Source organism: Dendrobates tinctorius, unplaced genomic scaffold (genome assembly GCF_039654945.1).
Source record: "Dendrobates tinctorius isolate UK_male_01 unplaced genomic scaffold, ASM3965494v1 ptg000473l, whole genome shotgun sequence".
NCBI classification, from domain to species: domain Eukaryota; kingdom Metazoa; phylum Chordata; class Amphibia; order Anura; family Dendrobatidae; genus Dendrobates; species Dendrobates tinctorius.
Window position 1 is genome coordinate 36,987 of NW_027362135.1, and position 26,275 is coordinate 63,261.

Sequence of the window (26,275 nt, forward strand, 5' to 3'; positions counted from 1 at the left end):
ACAAGAGGTAGTAATGGCCGACACCACAAGAGGTAGTAATGGCCGACACCACAAGAGGTAGTAATGGCCGACACCACAAGAGGTAGTAATGGCCGACACCACAAGAGGTAGTAATGGCCGACACCACAAGAGGTAGTAATGGCCGACACCACAAGAGGTAGTAATGGCCGACACCACAAGAGGTAGTAATGGCCGACACCACAAGAGGTAGTAATGGCCGACACCACAAGAGGTAGTAATGGCCGACACCACAAGAGGTAGTAATGGCCGACACCACAAGAGGTAGTAATGGCCGACACCACAAGAGGTAGTAATGGCCGACACCACAAGAGGTAGTAATGGCCGACACCACATGAGGTAGTAATGGCCGACACCACAAGAGGTAGTAATCGCTTATTTTATTTGTGGGATAAGACCCTATCTTGCGCTTGTGTCTCCGTCTTCTTTCAAAATACTAATAGTAACATAGTTTGCAAGGCCGAAAAAAGCCCTGTGTCCATCCAGTTCAGCTTATATTCCGTCAGAATAAATCCCCAGATCTACGTCCTTCTGAAGAACCTAATCACTGTCAGATACAATATTGTTACGCTCCAGGAAGACATCCAGGCCTCTCTTGAACCCCTCGGCTGAGTTCACCATCACCACCTCCACAGGCAGGGAATTCCAGATTCTCACTGCCCTGACAGGAAAGAATCCTCTTCTATGTTGGTGGAGAAACCTTCTCTCCTCCAGATGCAGAGAATGCCCCCTTGTGACCGTCACCTTCCTTGGTGTAAACAGATCCTCGGAGAGATATTTGTATTGTCCCCTTATACACTTATACATGGTTATTAGATCGCCCCTCAGTCGTCTTTTTTCTAGATTAAATAATCCTAATTTTGCTAATCTCTCTGGGTATTGTAGTTCCCCCATCCCCTTTATTAATTTTGTTGCCCTCCTTTGCACTTGCTCTTGTTCCATTACATCCTTCCTGAGCACCGGTGCCCAAAACTGCACACAGTACTCCATGTGCGGTGTAACCAGGGATTTGTACAGAGGCAGTATAATGCTCTCATCATGTGTATCCAGACCTCTTGTAATGCAACCCATGATCCTGTTTGCCTTGGCAGCCGCTGCCTGGCATTGGCTGCTCCAGGTAAGTTTATCATTAACTAGGATCCCCAAGTCCTTCTCCATGTCAGATTTACCCAGTGGTTTACCGTTCAGTGTGTAATGGTGATATTGATTCCTTCTTCCCGTGTGGATAGTCCTGTCAGTGACTGGTTGCTTCCTTCTATAAGTGTGCTTATAGAGAGAGCTGTCAATCACTGATGGTCCAGTGGGTGGTCCTGTCAGTGACTGGCTGCTTCCTTTATATAAGCGTGCTTATAGAGAGAGCTGTCAATCACTGATGGTCCAGTGGGCGGTCCTGTCTGTGACTGGCTGCTTCCTCTCAATACGTGTGTTTATAGAGAGCTGTCAATCATTGATGGTCCAGTGGTAGTCCTGTCAGTGACTGGCTGCTTCCTTTATATAAGCGTGCTTATAGAGAGAGCTGTCAATCATTGATGGTCCAGTGGGCGGTCCTGTCAGTGACTGGCTGCTTCCTTTATATAAGCGTGCTTATAGAGAGAGCTGTCAATCACTGATGGTCCAGTGGGCGGTCCTGTCAGTGACTGGGTGCTTCCTTTCTATAAGTGTGCTTATAGAGAGAGCTGTCAATCACTGATGGTCCAGTGTGTGGTCCTGTCAGTGACTGGCTGCTTCCTTTCTAGAAGTGTGCTTATAGAGAGAGCTGTCAATCACTGATGGTCCAGTGGGCGGTCCTGTCAGTGACTGGGTGCTTCCTTTCTATAAGTGTGCTTATAGAGAGAGCTGTCAATCACTGATGGTCCAGTGGGCGGTCCTGTCAGTGACTGGGTGGTTACTTTCTATAAGTGTGCTTATAGAGAGAGCTGTCAATCACTGATGGTCCAGTGTGTGGTCCTGTCAGTGACTGGCTGCTTCCTTTCTAGAAGTGTGCTTATAGAGAGAGCTGTCAATCACTGATGGTCCAGTGGGCGGTCCTGTCAGTGACTGGGTGCTTCCTTTCTATAAGTGTGCTTATAGAGAGAGCTGTCAATCACTGATGGTCCAGTGGGTGGTCCTGTCAGTGACTGGCTGCTTCCTCTCAATACGTGTGTTTATAGAGAGCTGTCAATCACTGATGGTCCAGTGGGCGGTCCTGTCAGTGACTGGCTGCTTCCTTTCTATAAGTGTGCTTATAGAGAGAGCTGTCAATCACTGATGGTCCAGTGGGCGGTCCTGTCAGTGACTGGCTGCTTCCTCTCAATACGTGTGTTTATAGAGAGCTGTCAATCACTGATGGTCCAGTGGGCGGTCCTGTCAGTGACTGGCTGCTTCCTTTCTATAAGTGTGCTTATAGAGAGAGCTGTCAATCACTGATGGTCCAGTGGGTGGTCCTGTCAGTGACTGGCTGCTTCCTCTCAATACGTGTGTTTATAGAGAGCTGTCAATCACTGATGGTCCAGTGGGCAGTCCTGTCAGTGACTGGCTGCTTCATTTCTATAAGTGTGCTTATAGAGAGAGCTGTCAATCACTGATGGTCCAGTGGGCGGTCCTGTCAGTGACTGGCTGCTTCCTTTCTATAAGTGTGCTTATAGAGAGAGCTGTCAATCACTGATGGTCCAGTGGGTGGTCCTGTCAGTGACTGGCTGCTTCCTTTCTATAAGTGTGCTTATAGAGAGAGCTGTCAATCACTGATGGTCCAGTGGGTGGTCCTGTCTGTGACTGGCTGCTTCCTCTCAATACGTGTGTTTATAGAGAGCTGTCAATCACTGATGGTCCAGTGGGCGGTCCTGTCAGTGACTGGCTGCTTCCTTTCTATAAATGTGCTTATAGAGAGAGCTGTCAATCACTGATGGGACCGCCCACTGGGCCAAGGATCCCAGAAGGAGTTCCCCAAGCTTTATAATATGATGTCTGCATAATGGATGTGAAAGAGCACTTATAGATTTAGTAAATGTGCCCGTGGCAGATGCCTTGTTTGCTCCCCACCCCTGTGTAGACATACAGCATGCAGGCATGTAGACATATTTGCAGATATGCACACAGTACACACACGTATGCAGACCTACATACAGACATGCATAAAGAAACACACGCGCACTTACGTACACTGACATGCACACACACATGCTCATACACGTACACAGATACAGTATATCACAAAAGTGAGTACACCCTCACATTTATCTAGTTTATTCTATGTTTTCATGAGACAATGCTGAAGACCTGACTCTTTGATTCAATGTACAGTAGTTAGCCGTACTAAATAATTCAGCAAGCAGCCATTAATGTCTAAACTGCTGGCAACAAAAGTGAGTACTCTCCCTGACGAAGGATTTGTTCCAAAACGCGAGTCGGGGTGTGCCCCGCACTGGAACCGGGGACCACCTATTAGGTAAATACCTCTTCTACATAGAACCATTGCATACCCTGCTGCTACATATATATATATATTGCTATATATGTTTGTCTTTTCTATTATTCTGAGACGCTTCCTCTTATGCATACTTACTTTCTGTAACGGGCTGGGCGGTGGAACCACTGCGCCAGTGTAAGGAGCTGGCGGGGACCCTAACATGCCTCCTCTCTCCTATACACCAAGCACATGTGTCACATGCGGCTCCCTGATGGTTCACTAATGTTTTATATTGTTATGTCATTTAGTATTGTCAGTGTCATATGTTGTATCCTGTATGTACTTGTATGTATTTAGTTTAGGGCAGAAAGAGTTAAACTGTTGGGAGGAGTAAAAGGAGGGATGGTGCAAAGCCTATGAACTTAGAGAAAGGGATTCCTGCTCTGAGAGCAGAGCTCGGGCAGGCTTGACCAGGGCAGGACATGCACCATAGTGAAGACAGAGAATTCCTCGGTCAGGGGGATGAAGGCTGCTCTAGCTTGATGGGCAGCGTGGACGGGCATTGGTTATGTGCGATCGCCCACAGGAGAAATACGGGGTAGGGGACCAGGAAGAAGCTGGTGTCGTGCAGCCTACTGAAGTTGCAGGAAAAGTACAGGAAGCATTGTCTTGTTTGCATCGTGTTCAGTATGGTTTTGCCATTGGAACAGAACTTGTGGTGTTTTCTGAGACCTCGTCCCCTGCAACTGAAGTAAATATGTGCTGAAGGTAACTGACTGTACCGCAGGACTGGGACTTCACCTGTCTTTTCATGTGTAAGGTGCTGGGGTGCTCACTGACTGTGACTTAGTAAACTCGCCCACGACTACCACCCCGTACCACCTTATTACTTTGGGCGCAGTCGGCAGGATCAAATCCAGAAGTCCTGCAGCTACAGAACTGGTGGAAAAGATTCCCGGGAGTTGTGAATTGATGACTGAGCTCAGCAGTAAGTATCACACAGGAGAGGATTAGATACACGGCTCAGCAGTCAGTATCACACAGGAGAGGATTAGATACACAGCTCAGCAGTCAGTATCACACAGGATAGGATTAGATACACGGCTCAGCAGTCAGTATCACACAGGATAGAGTTAAATACACGGCTCAGCAGTCAGTATCACACAGGATAGGATTAGATACACAGCCAGCAGTCAGTATCACACAGGAGAGGATTAGATACACAGCTCAGCAGTCATTATCACACAGGATAGGATTAGATACACGGCTCAGCAGACAGTATCACACAGGACAGGATTAGATACACGGCTCAGCAGTCAGTATCACACAGGATAGAGTTAAATACACGGCTCAGCAGTCAGTATCACACAGGATAGGATTAGATACACAGCCAGCAGTCAGTATCACACAGGAGAGGATTAGATACACAGCTCAGCAGTCATTATCACACAGGATAGGATTAGATACACGGTTTTTATGTGCAATATAATCATTATAATTTGTTATAACTAACCACAGTTGGTTACTATGCCCAGGCAACGCCGGGCTCTTCAGCTAGTTTTCTATAAAACCTCATCTAACCCCTCCCAAATTGTGGGTTAATCCCAACTCTATTAACTATATCATCCCTAGTGTGATGCAACCTGTATCCCTGTGTACTGTATGGTTCTCCTAGTGATCAGACCTTCCGCATTCCCAGGGCGGCCTTAGGCATAGTCTGTTGGAGAACCGAACATACAACACCGGCCATAGAGATAAAATATAACATTACTTTATCACACATTAATGCATAAAACTAAATAACACCGTCACAACCCCCGTTGCCACGATGTCTTCTTCATCCTAGTCTCCCCCCTACACCAGCATTTCTGCAGAGGGTACAAGGCTGGGGGTCTGCCTGTCAGTGCCCCGTCCAAACGCCACCGCACACTGCGTCTAATTGGTTTGCATGGCTGTCGTCCCAGAAGGCAGCCCGTAAGTCTCTGCTGAAAGTGATGGCCCATCTCACACGTTTCCTCCGATCACCAGCTCATGCTCAGGGCCTCTTCGGTACTTGACCGCCGATAAATGTCTCCTTGGTTCGTATTGATGGGGCTGGTCCTCGCCTTGTCTGAGTTGGGAGCCTTGACTGCCATCATTCGGGTCTTCGGTGCTTGACTGTTGACGGTTGTAGTCTGCACCTTGACTAGCGTAGCTCTGATCTTCAGTGCTTGACCATCATTCAGAAAGAGAATTGGAGGGATCCAATGGCTGGATATCCTTAAAGACAAAAATGTCCAGGAAGGATGGGAAATCTTGAAAAATGAAATTCTCAAAGCACAGTTGTTAACAATTCCGAAAAGAGGGAAGAATAGGAAGCATTTAAGGAAACCAGGATGGATGAACACAGAACTTAAGCACATGCTAAAAAGGAAGAAAAAAATGTTTATAAAATGGAAAGAGGGAGGCATATCTAAAGAAGAATATAATGCTGTCTGCAGAACCGGCAGGGCACAAATCAGATTACTAAAGCTGAAAATGAATTGAGGCTTGCAAGAGAAGTCAAAAGCAATAATAAAGGATTTTGGGGATATGTCAAAAGTAAAAGAAAAGTCAAAGATGCTATAGGATTTTTACAGGATGAAAATGATGAAATGGTAAGACAGGATGTTGAGAAGGCCGAACTTTTAAATTCCTATTTTGCATCTGTTTTCTCTCAGAAAGGAAATGTAACATCAACTGTTCTTCACTGTCCTATTAAGGGAATAGAAGAATCCAGGATATCTATAAACAGAAAGATAGTGAGGAAACACTTAGCTAACCTAAATGAATTCAAGTCTCCAGGTCCAGATGAATTACACCCCAGAGTACTGAAGGAGATAGCAGAAGAAATTTTTGAACCCCTCTCCATAATCTTTGAAAATTCTTGGAGAACAGGAGAAGTGCCAGAAGACTGGAGAAGAGCAAATGTTGTTCCTATCTTCAAAAAGGGGAAGAAGGTGAACCCAGGCAACTATAGGCCGGTGAGTCTGACTTCTATACCAGGAAAGATCTTTGAACAAATTATTAAACAACATGTATGTCAATACCTGGATAAGAATGAAGTGATTAAACAGAGTCAGCATGGGTTTGTAACTAATAAGTCATGTCAGACTAACTTAATTTCCTTCTATGATGGAATCACTGATTGGGTGGATCAAGGAAATGCTGTAGATATAGTATATCTTGACTTCAGCAAAGCATTTGACAAAGTCTCTCATACAATCCTTATTGAAAAAATGACTAAGTATGGAATGGACAAGGCAACTGTTAGGTGGATTCATAACTGGCTTAGTGATCGGACCCAAAGAGTGGTCGTAAATGGCTGCACATCCAGTTGGAAGAATGTCTCAAGTGGGGTACCACAGGGCTCTGTCCTGGGCCCTGTATTGTTCAACATCTTTATCAACAATTTAGATGAAGGAATTGAGGGTAAACTGATTAAATTTGCTGATGACACAAAGCTAGGAGGGATAGCTAATACTAGAGAAGAGAGAGAGAGGATTCAAAAAGATTTAAATAAACTGGAGAAGTGGGCAGCAACTAACAGAATGGTTTTTAACAGGGAGAAATGCAAAGGACTACATCTGGGCAATAAAAATGAAAAAAGCATATATAGAATGGGAGGAATAGGGCTAAGTGACAGCACATGTGAAAAAGACTTGGGTATACTAATAGATCACAGACTGAATATGAGTCAACAGTGTGATGCAGCAGCAAAAAAGGCAAATGCAATTCTAGGATGTATTAACAGAAGCATACAGTCTAGATCACGTGAAGTCATTATTTCCCTCTACTCCTCTTTGGTCAGACCTCATCTGGAATATTGTGTCCAGTTTTGGGCACCACATTTTAAAAAAGACATCAACAAACTGGAGCAAGTTCAGAAAAGAGCGACCAGAATGGTGACCGGTCTGCAAACCCTGTCTTATGAGGAAAGGTTGCAGGATTTGGGAATGTTTAGTTTGCAAAAGAGAAGACTGAGAGGAGACTTAATAGCTGTCTACAAATATCTAAAGGGCTGTCACATTGTAGAAGGATCAACTTTATTCTCATTTGCACAAGAAAAGACTAGAAGCAATGGGATGAAACTGAATGGGAGGAGACACAGATTAGATATTAGAAAAAACTTTTTGACAGTTAGAGTGATCAATGAGTGGAACAAGCTGCCATGAGAAGTGGTGAGCTCTCCTTCAATGGAAGTCTTCAAACAGAGGCTGGACAGACATCTGACTGGGATGATTTAGCGAATCCTGCTTTGAGCAGGGGGTTGGACCAGATGGCCCAGGAGGTCCCTTCCAACTCTACGATTCTATGATTCTATGAGTCTGGGCTTTGCTGGTACGCAAGGCTGCGACCAACTGTCTCAGCTGCTGGAGCTGCAGCAGGAGCGGCTGTCACTTCCCTTGGTGCCAAATCTCCCTTTTTGGTGCGCTGGCCTTTTGTATCCATGGCTGGCTTTGTCACCGTCACCTGACCTGGAGCACTGGCTAATTCAGTTTCCCCTGCAACTTCTCTCCTTTGGATCAGACCTGCAGGGTTTTGTTCAGGCCTGGCAGGCGCACGGCATTGCATCATTTTATCCCCTGTGCTCCGTTCTCCTACACGTATGTGGCAGCAACCAGGTAAGGTGCACAAGTGTTTCTCTTATCTACAGTCAAGAATGGTGGTGGACAGTCATGGTTTGGGGCTGCATGAGTGCTGTTGGCTGTGGGGAGCAACAGTTCACTGAGGAAACCATGAATGTCAACATGTATTGTGACATACTTAAGCAGAGCATAATTGCCTCTGTCATGATCCTGTGTTGGATCTGGCGGTATTAAATGCATTAAGTGAACTTTTTTTCCTTTGGTTCCAAAGTGTGTCATGATAGCCCCCGGTGGCCATTAGAATTATCACACGTGGTGTCGTTCATTCTAAGTTGCCCGGTGGTGGGGAATGTATCGCACCTTAGGTTTAGGTTAATGTTCACTTAATTATGGATCAGGTGTGACACCCTATAAAGGTGTGCTCAGGGTGTTCACTCACGGCCTGTGATATTGTGAGATTGTTTTCACTCTGAGTTGGAGAGCCTGGAGGAATGGAGCTGGTGAGGAGTCCTGCGCAGCTTAGCCAGGGGGGAAGAGTGTCAGCTATGGTGTCTGGACGAAGGGCTGGCATGGCGTGGTGGAGTCGCAGTGATGGTGTCAGCGGGAAGTGTCTGCATGGGCTGGTGGAGTGGCTACTATGGAGAGTGGCACTCACCATGTGGGACTTGGTTGCTGAGCTGGACTCAAGCATGCTTGACTTCGTGGCAGAAGCTGAACACTTCCTTGGGACTCTGGTACTAAGCAGCTGCAACTGGTGTTGGACTCTGCTCCAAGGCTGCACTAAGGTGAAGGATCCTGTTATGGTGATGGATCCAGGTGGAGGAGAAGATGCACTCAGGTGGAGGGAGGGCTCTGTTGCTAGGAGCGCACGCAACAGAGCAAAGCTAAGTGGTGTTTCCCCTGTATTGTCTCCCTTCCTCATGTGTGTTATTAGTGCAGTGGTGGGATTAGTCTCCGCACCGACCCATTCCCTAGTGAGGGTTTAGGGTCAGGGTGAGCAAGGGCGTTAAGGTACGCGTGCGGCGACAGGTGCGGAGCCTGTTTAGGGAATGTAAGGAGTGCAGGGACACTGGCTCAGGGGAGCTTAGGAGGTCTCCATTTCCCCATTCCCTATCGTAGGGCCCACCATTGTTAAAGTTACCCAGGTTCCCCCCCTTATTATTTAAATGCGCCTTACTGGAGGCGGTGTTTCCAGATATATGTATGCATGGCGTGTAATACCTAAATCCGCCAGGTGGAGGCGGCGTATCCACCTGCACGCTTTATTATTTAAATTCGCCCCACTGGAGGCGGTGTATCCAGGGTCACGTGTGTTATGGGTTCGCCTTGCGACATCATAGGGGTCCTGACACACGTGATCATGACAGCCTCCTTTCAGAAAATGGGCCTCAGGGCAATATTCCAACACAATAACGACCCAAAACACACCTCCAAGACGACCACTGCCTTGCTAAAGAAACTGATGGTAAAGGTGGTGGACTGGCCAAGCATGTCTCCAGAGCTAAACCCTGTTGAGCATCTGTGGAGTATCCTCAAACGGAAGGTGGAGGAGCGCAAGGTCTCCAACATCCACCAGCTCAGTGATGTGGTTATGGAGGAGTGGAAGAGAATTCCAGTGGCCACCGGTGACGCTCTAGTGGACTCCAGGCCCAGGAAAGGTAAGACAGTGCGTGAAAATAATGGCTGCTACACAAAATATTGACAATATGGGCATAATTTGGTCATTTTCATTTAGGGGTGTAAACACTTTTGTTGCCAGCAGTTTAGACATTAATGACTGTTGAATTATTGAGAGGGCACCACATTTACACTGTTATACAATCCGCACACTGACTGCTGTACTTTGTATCAAAGGGTCAGATCTTCAGTGTTGTCCCATGAAAAGATAGAATAAAATATTTACAAAAATGTCAGGGGTGTACTTACATCTGTGATACAGTGGGGAAAAAAGTATATAGTCAGTCACCAATTGTGCAAGTGTTCCCACTTATAAAGATGAGAGCGGCCTGTAATTGACATCACAGGTGACCACAACTATGAGAGTCACAATGAGGAAACAAATCCAGAAAATCTCCTTGTCTGATTTGGGAAGATTTATTTAGCAAATTATGGTGGAAAATAAGTATTTGGTCACCTAAAAACCTGCAAGATTTCTGGCTCTCACAGACCTGTAACTTCTTCTTTAAGAGTCTCCTCTTTCCTCCACTCATTACCTGTAGTAATGGCACCTGTTTAAACTTGTTATCAGCATAAAAAGACACCTGTGCACACCCTCAAACAGTCTGACTCCAAACTCCACTATGGTGAAGACCAAAGAGCTGTCAAAGGACACCAGAAACAAAACTGTAGCCCTGCACCAGGCTGGGAAGACTGAATCTGGAATAGCCAACCAGCTTGGCGTGAGGAAATCAACTGTGGGAGCAATAGTAAGAAAATGGAAGACATACAAGAGCACTGATCATCTCCCTTGATCTCGGGCTTCACGCAAGATATCACCCTGTGGGGTCACAATGATCACAAGAACGGTGAGCAAAAATCCCAGAACCACACGGGGGATCTAGTGAATGACCTGCATAGAGCTGGGACCACCATAGCAAAGGCTACCACCAGTAACACACTACGCCGCCAGGGCCTCAGATTCTGCAGGGCTAGACGTGTCCCCCTGCTTAAGTCAGTTCATATCTGGGCCCGTCTGAAGTTTGCTAGAGATCTGTCACACTGCAGCTATGCAGGTAGCTGCAAGCTCCACTAGATGGCAATAGAGTGGAAGGAGACAGCACGTATGCAAGAGCAGACCTGCAGAGCTGCAGTAAGGCTACCACCAGGTGGCAGCAGAGTAGTCAAACAAGCCGAATCAAAACCTAGATCGTCACGCAGTACAAAGGGAAAAAACAAGCACAGAGATAGCGGAACACCAGAGGGTCAATACCAGTTCAAAGCAGAAGTACCAGAAGCCAGAGACAAAGCCAGATCACAGCCAAAGCTGAGTCAAACACCGGGAAATCCAAAAACAAAGGGAAACACTAAGATGGGATGGGCAGAGAGGAAGAATCAGACACGGGCAAAGTCAGTAAGTGCAGCAGGGCAAATCAAGGTACTACCAGAGTCAGATACACACGCCGTAGGCAGAAAATATAACTGCAGGATGCAGCAGGGAGAAATAACCGACCAGAAATCAAAACAAGGTAAGGCAAAGTTAACCCCTGACATGACCAGACTGGGAAGAGGAGCAGTTAGGACTCAAAACCCGGTCTAGATCATGACAAGAGCATTTGGATTATCCATAAGAGTATTGAGAGAATGTCATATGGTCTGATGAAACCAAAGTAGAACTGTTTGGTAGAAACAAAACTCGTCATGTTTGGAGGAAACAGAATGCTGAGTTGCATCCAAATAACACCATACCTACTGTAAATCATGGGGGTGGCAACATCACGCTTTGGGGCTGTTTCTCTGCAAAGGGACCAGGAGGAATGATCCGTGTACATGAAAGAATGAATGGGGCCATGTATCGTGAGATTTTGAGTGCAAACCTCCTTCCATCAGCAAGGGTATTGAAGGTGAAACGTGGATGGGTCTTTCAGCATGATAATCATCCCGAGCACACCGACCGGGCAATGAAGGATTGGCTTCGTAAGAAGAATATGAAGGTCCTGGAGTGGCCTAGCTAGTCTCCAGATCTCAACCCCATAGAAAACCTTTGGAGGGATTTGAAAGTCCGTGTTGCCCAGCGACAGGCCCAAAACATCACTGCTCTAGAGGAGGTCTGCATGGAGGAATGGGCCAACATACCACCAACAGTGTGCGCCAACCGTGTGAAGACCTACAGGAAACGTCTGACCTCTGTCATTGCCAACAAAGGATACGTAACAAAATATTGAGAGGAACTTTTGTTAATGACCAAATACTTATTTTCCACCATAATTTGCAAAATAAATCTTCCCAAATCAGACAAGGGGATTTTCTGGATTTGTTTCCTCATTGTGACTCTCATAGTTGTGGTCTACCTATGATGTCAATTACAGGCCGCTCTCATCTTTATAAGGGGGAGAACTTGTACAATTGGTGGCGGACTAAATACTTTTTTTCCCGACCGTATGCTTTATATACAAATACAGGCATAGACATATGTTACGCGTTTTATAAGTCCACGGAACTTTTGGTGATAGGCCTCTGGTGTCAGCGCATACCGGGCCAAGATCACTTCTTTGATCCGCTCATAGTCCATACAGTCCTCATCAGGTACCGTGCGATAGGCGTCCGCTGCCTGGCCTGTCAGCTTGCTGGCCAGAATCTGAACCCGTTCCTCCGGCTTCACTTGATGAAGGGCACACTGCCGCTCAAAGTCCTGCAGAAAGCCATCAATGTCTTCCTCTGCTCCCCCAACTGTCGGAAGGCATTATACTGGATCTTTTTGTGGCTTACTGTTGAAGGTACCTGGTCGAAGGCCAGAGCTCCCCCTGCTCGCTGGCTCTCCTCTCTCCGCTCTGCCATCTCCATCTTGGCCAGCTCCACTTTGGTCCGCTCTGCCATCTCCATCTTGGCTAGCTCTATCCTGGTCCGCTCGGCCATCTTTTCCTTCAGATCAGTACGCACATCAGCCATCACCTCTCGTATGATCTCTACTGCAAGGTTTAGGCCATAGAACGCCAGTCTGTTCTTTACCTCTCTCTGGAATTCGGTCTCCTCCACCTTCACATTGGGGGGCGCTGCACTGTCGTGTTCCATGATGGCTGCTATCAAATCCGCTTTTGTTTTGTTGCTGGCGAATAACCTTCGGGCTTCCACCAGATCTTTTAATGTAGTCCTCTTTAACTTCTGGTAGTTATTTTCCATTCATTCCTTTCCTCCTGTAGAAGGGGTATCATATCCCGCTGTCTGCCACCAGTGTAATGGGGGCTACCCAGGCTGGGGTACCCCTTTCAGTACCACTCCGTGTTTTCGGAGGTCTACTCTGCGTTGGCTGGAGTCTGAATGAGTGACGCTGGCTGGAATTCCTTGGTTACATGGGCGCATATAAAAGATCACTGCTTCTCCATGTATTTCCAGTCTGACAACACTTTACTTACAGGACACAGAATATATCACACAGATACAGAGGGCAGGCCAATAGGAAAGCGGCAGGCCAGACATGCATTACAAAAGCTGCAGGTTGCCGGAGCCTGCCGATGTTTACTGTGGGAATTACAAAGGTGGGGGGAGGGCGGACAAAAGGAGAATATCGTGTCCCCTCTGCCCAGGGGCGCAGCCTGTGGGCTGATGCATTAGGGACATGCATCTCACATAGAACCTATTATACATACATATAACTGCACAACATATTCTGGGTGCTAAGTGGTTCTGTAACACGTAACAACATATATTAAGACTTATATAAAAAAAATTCATATAACTAGACGTATAAATATACACAAACACAGATATACTCATGTATTAGGGGTGTTTATGTGATGTCACTTTATTAGACACGGCTGCAGCCGGCACACACGCTATTAAAGGCGCAGTGTCGGACAGGTCAACGGAGAACCACGTGGCGCTGCGCAAAAGCTAGGAGAGCGGCCCGATGGGCATTGGCTCCTCTACCCCCAGCCCAGCCCGCCCCAGGGCAGTAGATTATTAAGCTGTCATTTTCTGGTGTCTGGAGCCTCTTTGTGGTGACTGTGGTGATGTTTTCCAGTGTTTGCCACCATGGCGCCTTCCAGTGCAGCTTCCACCCGTGCCCGTCCATGTGTACCTTCTATGGTGATCGCCATTTCCGAACTTTCGATGGTTTCACCTTTGATTTTGTTGGCGCATGTAAAGTTCATCTTGTAAAGGTGAGTCCCGTCTGGAAGATGTTCTGACAGTCAGGGGCTCCTGAGTTTGGCCCCGTAGGCTGTGATCTCTCTCTTCTTTCTTCTTTCCTGTGGCTCTCAGCTCCTGCTTTCTGAATGAGGTCTGTAGGATGTGTGCGGCGATAGCCCCTCTCATGTTGGCTCTTTCTTTCTCAGGCTCGTATTGGTAACTTCTCTGTGACTGCAGAGAACGTGAAGTGTTACAGTGTGGGGGTTGTCTGTCGGAAAGTCATCTCTATTAGCGTGGGCCGCTCACTCATCCTCCTAGATGATCATACAGGATCCCTGGTAAAGTAGCGAAACTACAGTTTTTTTCAGAGACTGGTGTAATGGTTCCCTGACTGTACTCTGATCTTCACAGAGTCCATCCAGTGTCATTGATAAGGGCCAGGAGGTCCATGTCTGGCAGGCTGGGTTCTTCACCTTCGTCCACTTTCCCTCAGAGTACATAACACTTCTGTGGGACCAAAGAACAACCCTCCATATTCAGGCTGGGCCCCAGTGGCAGGTAATACACGAGCGGCCTCATGTCGTAATGCAGAAGCAATGACGTCCCGGGCCATCATCACAACTCTTCTCTTCTCAGGGTGCGCTTGAAGGACTCTGTGGAAACTTTGACCTGAAGACTGTCAACGAGATGAGGACTCCGGATGATCTCGAGGTGTCAAATCCACAGGAATTTGGAACCAGCTGGACCATAGCTGAGGTACAATCAGAGTCAACAAAATGAAATCGGCGGCAATGACTATTGATTAATTCTCCTTCAGTATTGTCTGTGACCTGGTGACAGAACGACATTATCACGTTGAGTCTGGAGAAGATGAGGTATTATGTGGGATCTGGTGGTGATGCGGAACCATTATGTGGGATCTGGTGGTGATGAGGAGACATTATATGTGATCTGGTGGTGATGAGGAGACATCATGTGGGATCTGGTGGTGATGAAGAGATATGTGAGATCTGGTGGTGATGAGACATTATGTCGGATCTGTTGGTGATGAGGAGAAATGTGGGATCTGGTGATGAGTCATTATGTGGGATCTAGTGATAAGGAGTCATTATGTGGGATCTGGTGGTGATGAGGAGACATTATGTGGGATATGCTGGGGATGAGGAGACATGTGGGATCTAGTGGTGATGAGGAGTCATTATGTGCGATCTAGTGGTGATGAGGAAACATTATGTGGGATTTGGTGGTGATGAGGAAACATGTGGGATCTGTTGGTGATGAGACATTTTGTGGGATCTGTTGGTGATGAGGAGACATTATGTGAGATCTGGTGGTGAAGAGGAGACATGTGAGATCTAGTGGTGATGAGGGGACATTATGTGGGATCTTGTGATGAGGAGACATTATGTGGAATCTAGTGGTGATGAGGAGACATTATGTGGGATCTGGTGGTGATGAGACATTATGTGGGATCTGATGGTGATGAGGAGACATTATGTGGGATCTGGTGGTGATGAGACATGTGGGATCTGGTGGTGATGAGGAGACATTATGTGGAATCTAGTGGTGATGAGGAGCCATTATGTGGGATCTAGTGGTGATGAGGAGACATTATGTGGGATCTAGTGGTGATGAGGAGACATGTGGGATCTGGTGGTGATGAGGAGACATTATGTGGATCTGGTGGTGATGAGACGTGGGATCTGCTGGTGATGAGGAGACATTATGTGGGATCTGGTGGTGATGGGAAGACATTATGTGGGATCTAGTGGTGATGAGGAGACATTATGTGAGATCTAGTGGTTATGAGAAGACAGTATGTGGGATCTGGTGGTAATGAGAAGACGTGGGATCTAGTGGTGATGAGGAGACGTTATGTGGGATCTGGTGGTGATGAGGAGACATGTGGGATCTGGTGGTGATGAGACCTTATGTGGGATCTGGTGGTGATGAGGAGTCATTATGTGGGATCTGGTGGTGATGAGAATACATTATGTTGGATCTGGTGGTGATGAGGAGACATTATGTAGGATCTGGTGGTGATGAGGAGACATTATGTGGGATCTAGTGGTGATGAGGAGACATTATGTGGGATCTGATGCTTATGAGAAGACATTATGTGGGATCTGATGGTAATGAGAAGACATGTGGGATCTAGTGATGGGAAGACATTATATGGGATCTAGTGGTGATGGGAAGACATTATGTGGGATCTAGTGGTGATGAGGAGACATTATGTGGGATCTGGTGGTTATGAGAAGACATTATGTGGGATCTGGTGGTGATGAGGAGACATTATGTGGGATCTGATGGTGATGAGGAGACATTATGTGGGATCTGGTGGTAATGAGAAGACATGTGGGATCTAGTGGTGATGAGGAGACATTATGTGGGATCTGGTGGTGATGAGGAGTCATTATGTGGGATCTGGTGGTGATGAGGAGACATTATGTGGGATCTGATGGTGATGAGGAGACATTATGTGGGATCTGGTGGTGATGAGGAGACATTATGTGGGATCTGGTGGTGATGAGGAGTCATTATGTGGGATCTGGTGGTGATGAGAATACATTATGTTGGATCTGGTGGTGATGAGGAGACATTATGTAGGATCTGGTTTTGATGAGGAAACATTATTATGTAGTAACTGTTAGTGATGGGCAAGCACTAAAATGCTCAGATGCTCGTTACTCATAATGAGCTTTCCGTAATCCTCGAGTGCTCTTCTCGAACCTTGAGGATGTTTTGGCAGCCCTTCCCAGAAGGTCTGAGGAGAACAGGAAAATTATTGAAATAGTTGGAAACCAGTGCTGTATATTAATGGGAGCAGCATGGGGAAGACCTCATGTATGTTGTCAGAGTATTACGCCACTTTTTTGAAGTGACAAGAAAACTTACAAAACCGAACATAAAATGTATTTTACACAAAAAAAGTTAAGAAACATTAATTCCTGTATAATGACTTGTATATAAGGCAATAAAAATAGTGAAAAAAAGAACCCACCTCCTCCACCCCTTAGGTGTTATGATTGAGTCACCGTAGGAGGCAAAAACAGGAATGCTAGCTAAGTCCAGAAAACCAGAGAAGTTGGCAACTATCAGATTGCAGACCCCCTGAACCTATCAACACAACTAGCAGTAGCCGTGGGGGGTTCCTACGATGACATAGACCCCTCGATCACAGCCGGAGAGATACATAGGCCTAAAGAAGGAAAGGGGAAAATCTAACTGCCCCAGAGCAGACCCCAAAGCAATAGGCAGCCCCCCACATACAGTATAATGACGGTGAAGCAAGATGAAAACACTTACACAGACAGAAAGACAGGCTGAGCAAAGACGGGGCCCAAAAACTACCTAGATAGGAACGGATAGGAAGGCTGCTGTCTGCAATCTGCCAAAACCCTATCAGAGACAAAAGCCAACAAGCTGATATAAAAATGGCCCTGAAGCAACTAAGCTTCAAAAACTAAATCAGCACTCAGGTACTTTCAGAGACAGAGCTAACGGAACACTGCACACTCCAGCAGGGAGTGGCAGAATCCAAAAAGCAAGAAAAACAAAAACAAATCTTAAATGCAAAAAGGCAAAACAGAAAACTCAGCTTTAGGAGAGCAGGAATCAGACTGGAGTCCAAGAGTCCACAGAGAAATCACCCGCAGGGCAGAAAGGGCGTAGGCTGCCTTAAATCCAGTCAGTGATTCCACTCAGCCAATCGTCTTCATTAGTCCCAGGTGCCTGATAATCAGGCTCACTACCTTCCTTCACTAGAATAGGGAGTTCACCAGGCCTCAGTGACGGAGGGGAAAATGAACTCACAACAGTACCCCCCCTTGAGGAGGGGTCACCGAACCCTCAACAACGCTACCAGGGAGATCAGGGTGAGCCCGATGAAAGGCACGCACCAATCTTTTGGCATGAATATCAGAGGCAGAGACCCAGGAATTATCCTCCTGACCATAACCCTTCCACTTAACCAAATACTGGAGTCTCCGTCTAGCCAGACGGGAATCCAGAATTTTCTCTACCTCATATTCCAAGTTACCTTCAACCAATACAGGGTCCGGAGGTGCCACCTCAGGCACAACTGGCTCAACAAACCTCTTCAACGAGGACTTATGGAACACATTATGGATCTTAAATGTGACAGGAAGAGCCAAACGAAAAGAGACCGGATTAATAATCTCCAAAATCTTGTAAGGTCCAATAAATCTAGGCTTAAACTTAGGAGAAGCCACCTTCATAGCAATATTTTTTGATGATAACCACACCATATCACCAACCTTAAACTGGGGACCAATGGTCCTATGTCGATTGGAAAACCGCTGGGCCTTTACCTGGGAGAGAGATAACTTATCCACCACTTGGTCCCAGATCTGGTGCATTCTCTCCACCACAGTGTCAACACCTGGGCAGGCAGAGGGCTCCACCTGCCCTGAAGCAAATCGAGGATGAAACCCAAAGTTACAAAAAAAAGGTGACTTCAAAGTGGCAGAACTAGCTCTATTATTTAAAGCAAATTCGGCCAAGGGCAAAAATGAAACCCAATCATCCTGATCAGCGGAAATAAAACATCTCAAGTACGACTCCAAGGTCTGGTTTGTTCTCTCTGTCTGCCCATTGGTCTGAGGGTGAAAAGCAGAGGAGAAGGACAACTGAATTCCCAACTTGGAACAGAACGTCCTCCAAAATTTAGACACAAATTGAACTCCTCTGTCAGATACAATGTTCTCAGGAATCCCGTGCAAGCGAACCACCTGTTGCAAAAACAGGGGCACCAACTCAGAGGAAGATGGCAACTTAGGGAGTGGTACAAGATGAACCATCTTAGAGAACCTATCACAAATCACCCAAATAACAGTCATTCTTTGAGAGACCGGCATATCAGAGATGAAATCCATTGAAATATGGGTCCATGGCCTCCTGTGGACCGGCAAAGGCATCAACAACCCACTAGAGCGAGAACAAGATTTAGACCGGGAGCAAGTCCCACAGGACTGCACAAAATTCCTGACATCATGAGACAAGGTGGGCCACCAAAAAGAGCGACTCACCAGATCTCTAGTACCAAAAATACCCGGATGACCAGCCAATGCAGAGCAATGAAGTTCAGACATCACTCTCTTCTTCCACTGGTCAGGAACATACAACTTTCCACTGGGGCAACGCTCAGGTTTGTCCTCCTGGAACTCTTGCAGAGCAAGTCTCAAATTGGGCGAGATGGCAGAAAGAACTACCCCTTCGCCTAAGATGGTAGCAGGCTTGGTCACCACAGGAGAATCAGCAAAGAAACTCCTAGAGAGGGCGTCTGCCTTGACATTCTTAGTTCCAGGAAGGAAAGAGACCACAAAATCAAAACGTGTAAAAAACAAGGCCCACCTAGCCTGTCTAGGGTTCAAGCGTTTAGCCGACTCTAGGTAAATCAAATTTTTGTGGTCAGTGAGGACCACAACTTGATGTTTGGCTCCCTCCAACCAATGTCTCCACTCCTCAAATGCCCATTTCATGGCCAACAGTTCCCGATTCCCCACATCATAGTTACGTTCAGATGGAGAGAACTTTCGGGAAAAGAAAGCACAGGGATTCATTTTAGATGTTACCGGATCCTTTTGGGACAACACTGCTCCTGCACCAATCTCAGAAGCATCCACCTCTACCTGAAACGGGAGTGAGACATCAGGTTGCCGCAGAACCGGGGCGGAGGTGAATCTACGCTTCAGCTCCTGAAAGGAAGCAACTGCCTCCGGAGACCAATTCAACACATCCGCACCCTTCTTGTTCAGGTCAGTCAATGGTTTGGCAATACTAGAAAATTTTGCTATAAATTTCCGATAAAAATTAGCAAAACCCAAAAACTTCTGGAGGGCCTTCAAAGAAGTGGGCTGAACCCAATCATAAATGGCCTGTACCTTGGCCGGGTCCATTTCAATAGTTGACGGAGACAAAATAAATCCCAAAAAAGAAATCCTCTGTACTCCAAAAAGGCATTTTGATCCTTTGACATACAGAGAATTCTCTCTCAAGATCCGGAACACAGTCCGAATATGTTCCACATGAGCATCCCAATCCTTGGAGAAGATCAAAATATCGTCCAGATAGATAATCAAAAATTTATCGACAGAGTCTCGGAAAATATCGTTCATGAAGCACTGGAAGACAGAAGGGGCATTAGTGAGCCCAAAAGGCATCACCAGGTACTCAAAATGTCCCTCCGGAGTATTAAACGCCGTCTTCCTTTCATCCCCCTGCTTAATGCGGATAAGATTATACGCCCCCCTGAGGTCAAGCTTGGTAAACCAGCAAGCACCTTTGACACTAGAGAATAGATCCGAAATCAGGGGTAACGGATACTGATATTTAATAGTAATTTTATTGAGGGCACGATAATCAATACAAGGCCTTAAAGAACCATCCTTCTTGGCCACAAAAAAAAAAACGGCACCTAAGGGTGAAGAGGATGGTCTAATATGACCCTTCTCCAACGCCTCCTTAATATAGGATCGCATAGCCTCGTGCTCGGGTACAGATAAATTGAAGAGCCGACCCTTAGGAAATTTACACCCCGGGCTTAGTTCAATTGCACAGTCATAACTCCTATGAGGAGGCAAGGACGCAGACTCATTCTCACTAAATACATCATAGAAGTCCGCCAAATAGTCAGGAACCTCATGCGACTGAGGAGAGGTGGAAAAAACCGGAGCCTCACTAAAGGTACACCGGCAACCCCAACTCACCACAGACACAGACTTCCAATCCAAAACTGGATTATGAATCTGCAACCAGGGAAACCCCAGAACAACGGCATCATGCAGACCATGCAACACCAAAAATCTGCAATTTTCTTGATGGTCTGGGGCGACCCGCATGACCAACTGGGTCCAAAACTGAGGTTTATTTTTAGCCAGAGGGGTAGCATCAATCCCCCTCAAAGGGATAGGCGTCTGCAGAGGTGTCAACGGAAATCCACAACGTTTAGCAAAATCCAAGTCCATTAGGTTTAGCGCTGCTCCCGAATCCACAAAAGCCTTGGCGGAAAATGTGGACAGGGAACAGATCAGAGTAATCGCCAAAAGAAACTTAGGCTGAACCCCACCAACAGAAAACGTGTGTGCAAAGCGTTTCTCACGTTTAGGACAAACAGAAATAATATGTGAGGCATCTCCACAGAAAAAACACAGCTTATTGCGCCTTCTGAATTCCTGACGTTGCGCCTTAGACAAAACTCTATCATATTGCATAGGTTCAGACGTCTGTTCAACCGGTGGCAACACCTCTCGTGTAATCCTGCGTTCACGTAAGCGCCGATCAACCTGAATGGCTAAAGACATAGAATCGTCCAGACCAGAGGGAACAGGAAATCCCACCATAGTATCTTTTACGGCTTATAATAATAATAATAATTTTTATTTATATAGCGCCAACATATTCCGCAGCACTTTACAATTAAGCGGGGACATGTACAGACAATAAATTCAATACAAGTTAAGACAATTCAAACAGTGACATTAGGAGTGAGGTCCCTGCTCGCAAGCTTACAATCTACAAGGAAATGGGGGGACACAGTAGGTGAGAAATGCTTGTTAATTCAGGTCTGGCAATTATAATAGGGATTTTCATATAAAGCTGCATGATCCAGTCATCAGCCCGTGTGTTTAAGTGCAATAGACAAGTATCAAATGCAGTTATCATGTGCATGAAGGGTGTGGAGACAGATGAATAGTAGGGTGCAGATTCAGAATAATATTTGGAAGGAGGGAACAGGGCAAAGTTAGTTTGCTGAGTAGTTGATGTGGTAGGCTTGTTTGAAGAGATGGGTTTTCAAAGCGCGCTTGAATAGGTCAGGGCTAGGTATCAGTCTGATCGTCTGGGGAAGTGCATTCCAGAGAGTTGGAGCAGCACGAGAGAAGTCTTGGAGACGGAGGTGCGAGGTTCGGATTACGGGGGATGTTAGTCTTAGGTCATTTGTAGAACGGAGGGCACGTGTAGGGCGATAGACAGAGACGAGAGAGGAGATATAAGGCGGTGCAGAACAGTGGAGAGCTTTGTGGGTGAGAGAGATGAGTTTATACTGGACCCTGTAGCGAATAGGTAGCCAGTGTAATGACTGGCACAAGATGGAGGCATCGGTGAAGCGGCTGGACAGAAATATGACCCTGGCTGCCGCATTCAAGATGGATTGGAGAGGAGAAAGTTTGGTAAGAGGGAGACCGATCAGAAGAGAGTTGCAGTAGTCCAGACGAGAATGAATAAGAGCGACAGTAAGAGTCTTAGCAGTTTCAAAGGTGAGAAAAGGTCGGATTCTGGAGATGTTTTTAAGATGCAGGTGACAAGAGCGACTGAGTGATCGGATGTACGGAGTAAAGGAAAGTTCACTGTCGAATATGACCCCAAGACAGCGGGCATGCTGCTTGGGAGTTATGGTTGAACCCTCCAGGGTTATTTCGATGTTAGGTAGAGTGAGGTTAGTAGAGGGGAGAAACACAAGAAGTTCAGTTTTAGAGAGATTTAGTTTCAGATAGAGGGAGGACATGATGCTAGAGACAGCAGACAGACAATCCTTGGTATTTTGAATTAGGGTAGGGGTGATGTCAGGGGAAGAAGTGTATAATTGGGTGTCATCAGCATAGAGATGATACTGGAACCCAAATCTGCTGATTGTTTGTCCAATAGGGGCAGTGTATAAAGAGAAGAGGAGGGGGCCTAGGACTGAGCCCTGCGGGACCCCGATAGTGAGGGGACGAGAAGAGGAAGAGGAGCCGGAAAAAGATACAGTGAAGGAGCGGTCAGAGAGGTAGGAGGAGAACCAGGAGAGGGCTGTGTCCTTGAGGCCTACAGAGCGGAGCATAGTGAGGAGGAGGTGGTGGTCCACAGTGTCAAATGCGGCAGAGAGATCCAGGAGAATCAGCAGGGAGCAATGACCTTTTGATTTAGCTGTTATTAAATCATTAGAGACTTTAGTGAGGGCAGTTTCAGTAGAGTGTAAAGAGCGGAAACCAGATTGTAAGGGGTCGAGAAGAGAGTTATCCGAGAGATAGCGGATTAGACGGGAGTGGACCAGGCGTTCCAGGAGTTTAGAGATGAAGGGAAGGTTAGAGACAGGTCTGTAGTTAGCAGTGCAGTTCTGGTCCAGGGATGGCTTTTTAAGTAAAGGGGTTATGATGGCATGTTTAAATGAGGAGGGAAATATACCTGAAGAAAGAGAGAGGTTAAATATTTTAGTCAGGTGAGTGGTGACCACTGGTGAGAGAGACTGCAGGAGCTGTGAAGGAATAGGGTCACTGTTGCAGGTTGTAGGCCGAGCAGAAGCGAGGAGCTTGGAAACTTCTTCTTCTGAAACAGGCTCAAAGATGTCTAGTGAGCTTGAGGTGCGGCAGGGAAGGGGATCCAGGCACTGAGGAGATAGGGCTGAGATATCCTGATGTATGTGGTTGATTTTTTCTAGGAAATAAGTGGCCAGATCCTCACCGCTGAGGTTGGTGATGGGGGCCTGTACTTTAGGTTTCAGGAGGGAGTTTAAGGTTTCAAAAAGTCTGACGGCTTCTGACAAACCCTTCCGAAAGAGAGCAGCCAAGGCACTATCATTCCAGGTAGTAAGGACCGCCCACTTTTGGAACTTTTGACAGTACAACTCTGCAGATTCTCGACCCTGGTTCAACGCTAACAGGGTCTTTTCAGCCTGATCAATAGCATTAGGTTCGTCGTACAGCAACCCCAAGGCTTGAAAAAATGCATTCACATTAGTCAGAATAGGATCATCTGGTTTCAAAGAAAACGCCCAATCCTGGGGATCGCCGCGCAGCAAAGAGATGACAATTTTAACCTGCTGCGCGGGGCTCCCTGACGAGTTAGGCTTCAAAGCAAAAAATAATTTACAATTATTTTTGAAACTCAAAAATTTAGATCGATCCCCAAAAAATGCATCAGGTGTGGGGATCTTTGGATCAACAGCACGTGAACGAGCAAGATAGGCGGAAATTCCTCGCACTTCAGCAGCGAGCTGCTCCACACGATCAGACACTTGCATTATCTCCATTGAGAGAAAAAAAAAATTCCCCCTACGGCCTCATAGATATAGAGGAAAGAATATACAAACTCCTTTTTTTTTTTTTTTTTTTTAACACAATTCTTTCCTGCTATTGAGTACCCCAGGATCTGCGGTTTGGGCGGGTGATTCTGTTATGATTGAGTCACCGTAGGAGGCAAAAACAGGAATGCTAGCTAAGTCCAGAAAACCAGAGAAGTTGGCAACTATCAGATTGCAGACCCCTGAACCTATCAACACAACTAGCAGTAGCCGTGGGGGGTTCCTACGATGACATAGACCCCTCGATCACAGCCGGAGAGATACATAGGCCTAAAGAAGGAAAGGGGAAAATCTAACTGCCCCAGAGCAGACCCCAAAGCAATAGGCAGCCCCCAACATATAATGACGGTGAAGCAAGATGAAAACACTTACACAGACAGAAAGATAGACTGAGAAAAGACGGGGCCCAAAACTACCTAGATAGGAACGGATAGGAAGGCTGCTGTCTGCAATCTGCCAAAACCCTATCAGAGACAAAAGCCAACAAGCTGATATAAAAATGGCCCTGAAGCAACTAAGCTTCAAAAACTAAATCAGCACTCAGGTACTTTCAGAGACAGAGCTAACGGAACACTGCACACTCCAGCAGGGAGTGGCAAAATCCAAAAAGCAAGAAAAACAAAAACAAATCTTAAATGCAAAAAGGCAAAACAGAAAACTTAGCTTTAGGAGAGCAGGAATCAGACTGGAGTCCAAGAGTCCACAGAGAAATCACCCGCAGGGCAGAAAGGGTGTAGGCTGCCTTAAATCCAGTCAGTGACTCCACTCAGCCAATCGTCTTCATTAGTCCCAGGTGCCTGATAATCAGGCTCACTACCTTCCTTCACTAGAATAGGGAGTTCACCAGGCCTCAGTGACGGAGGGGAAAATGAACTCACAACACTTAGGCCTCTTTCACACTTCAGTTTTTTGACGTCAGTCAAAATCCGCCACTTTTAGAAAAAAACGGATCTGCCCATTTTTTGGCGGATCCGTTTTTTTCCCCATTGATTTTCACTAGTGGTGGATTTTGACTGATGGTCGTCCGTCGGGTTCGTTTTTTGACGGATCCATAAGAATTTTTTCGGCTCCCGGGCGGACGAGACGGACACTGCAACATTTTTTTTTCTTTGACGGTCCGCTATTTTGAACTGCGCATGCCCTGAAGCTTTGCTCTGGGAACAGTTTGAACCATATCATTCTCTCTCTCTCTCCTCACCGGAACTCTCAGCCGCTTCGACTTGCGGCGATGACGACCGACCTCCCGCGAGATTGCGGTGATGACAAACAACCTCCCGCGAGATTGCGGCGATGACAACCGACCTCCCGCGAGATTGCGGCAATGACGACCGACCTCCTGTGAGATCGCGGCAATGCAGACCGCGGTCACTTTAAATCACGCCGCATTACTTCTTCCACGGATCCGTTTTACAAGTAGTCCGATGTCATCCGTACAACGCTAAATGGAATCGGATCAGTTTTTTTCAACCTTTGGCGGATTTCAGCTGACCACCGACGACGGAGGTATGAAACAGGCCTTAGGCTGAGCATTCACTCCATCTTTAAAGGGAACCTGTCACCAGAAATGGCGCTATTAACCTGCGCGCTGGACCTGACTAACACTGGCACTGCATTGCGGTTGGTTGTCAGTCAGGGCCGGGGGTGCAGTTAAAGCCGCCATTATGTATTCTCAGAGTGGTGACTGAACCCACAGCGTCCCCAACCCCATGCCTGAAACCGAATGCCACCGAGGAGAATGCATGTCATTTTCTACCCGCTGCATTTGGCTATGTGCAGGTGCCAGACAGCATCATGACACCATTAACCCGCAGATTAATCGCATATCTGCAGGTCAACAGTGATATTTCTGGTGACAGGCTCCCTTTAATAAAGAATACCCACATGTACATTAATTCTTATCTATCTAATAGGATGACGACAGCTTTCTAGACCTGCATCCAACCACAAAAACCACTCCGAAGTAATCTTGGAGAATGAAACCATCCTGAGTGACAAAGTGAGGGGCCCCCTGTGGTCTCAGAGTATTGACTATTCTAAGAGTGATGCTCAAACTGTTGGGGTGCAGCTATGAGACCCTATTTTTAGAGATTATGTCCTCCACCTAGCTTTCAAAAAGCTGAAGGCTCTTCAGTAGTGATGGGTAGTCGAGCGGGGCTGTCAGACGGTCGCCTCTGTAGCTGTGGTGCCAAGCCTCCTACAGTTAATCATTTTTATAGGGCCATCAGATGCAGTGGGATGGCTAGAGGGAGAAGGCACATAACAGATCCCCAGGACAACCACACGCGGCAATTTCTTTACTCAAGTTTTAAGTGTTCCTTTCTCTGCTGGTGTATTCCTATTCCCATGCTCCCCTTCCCACCTAAAAAATGGTGCACAATTCATGTTTTGTTTTGTTTTTCT

General features: G+C 46.6%; 1 protein-coding gene across 1 annotated transcript in view; it reads left to right on the plus strand.

Annotated features, from left to right (window-relative positions):
- Window positions 1–26,275, plus strand: part of LOC141077916 (otogelin-like) — a 280,958-nt gene that overhangs the window by 22,826 nt on the left and 231,857 nt on the right. The window contains exons 7-10 of the mRNA XM_073564686.1: window positions 13,688–13,826; window positions 14,001–14,132; window positions 14,206–14,352; window positions 14,431–14,550. Of these exons, the coding sequence (XP_073420787.1) occupies window positions 13,688–13,826; window positions 14,001–14,132; window positions 14,206–14,352; window positions 14,431–14,550 (538 nt within the window). The remainder of the gene's footprint in view (window positions 1–13,687; window positions 13,827–14,000; window positions 14,133–14,205; window positions 14,353–14,430; window positions 14,551–26,275) is intronic.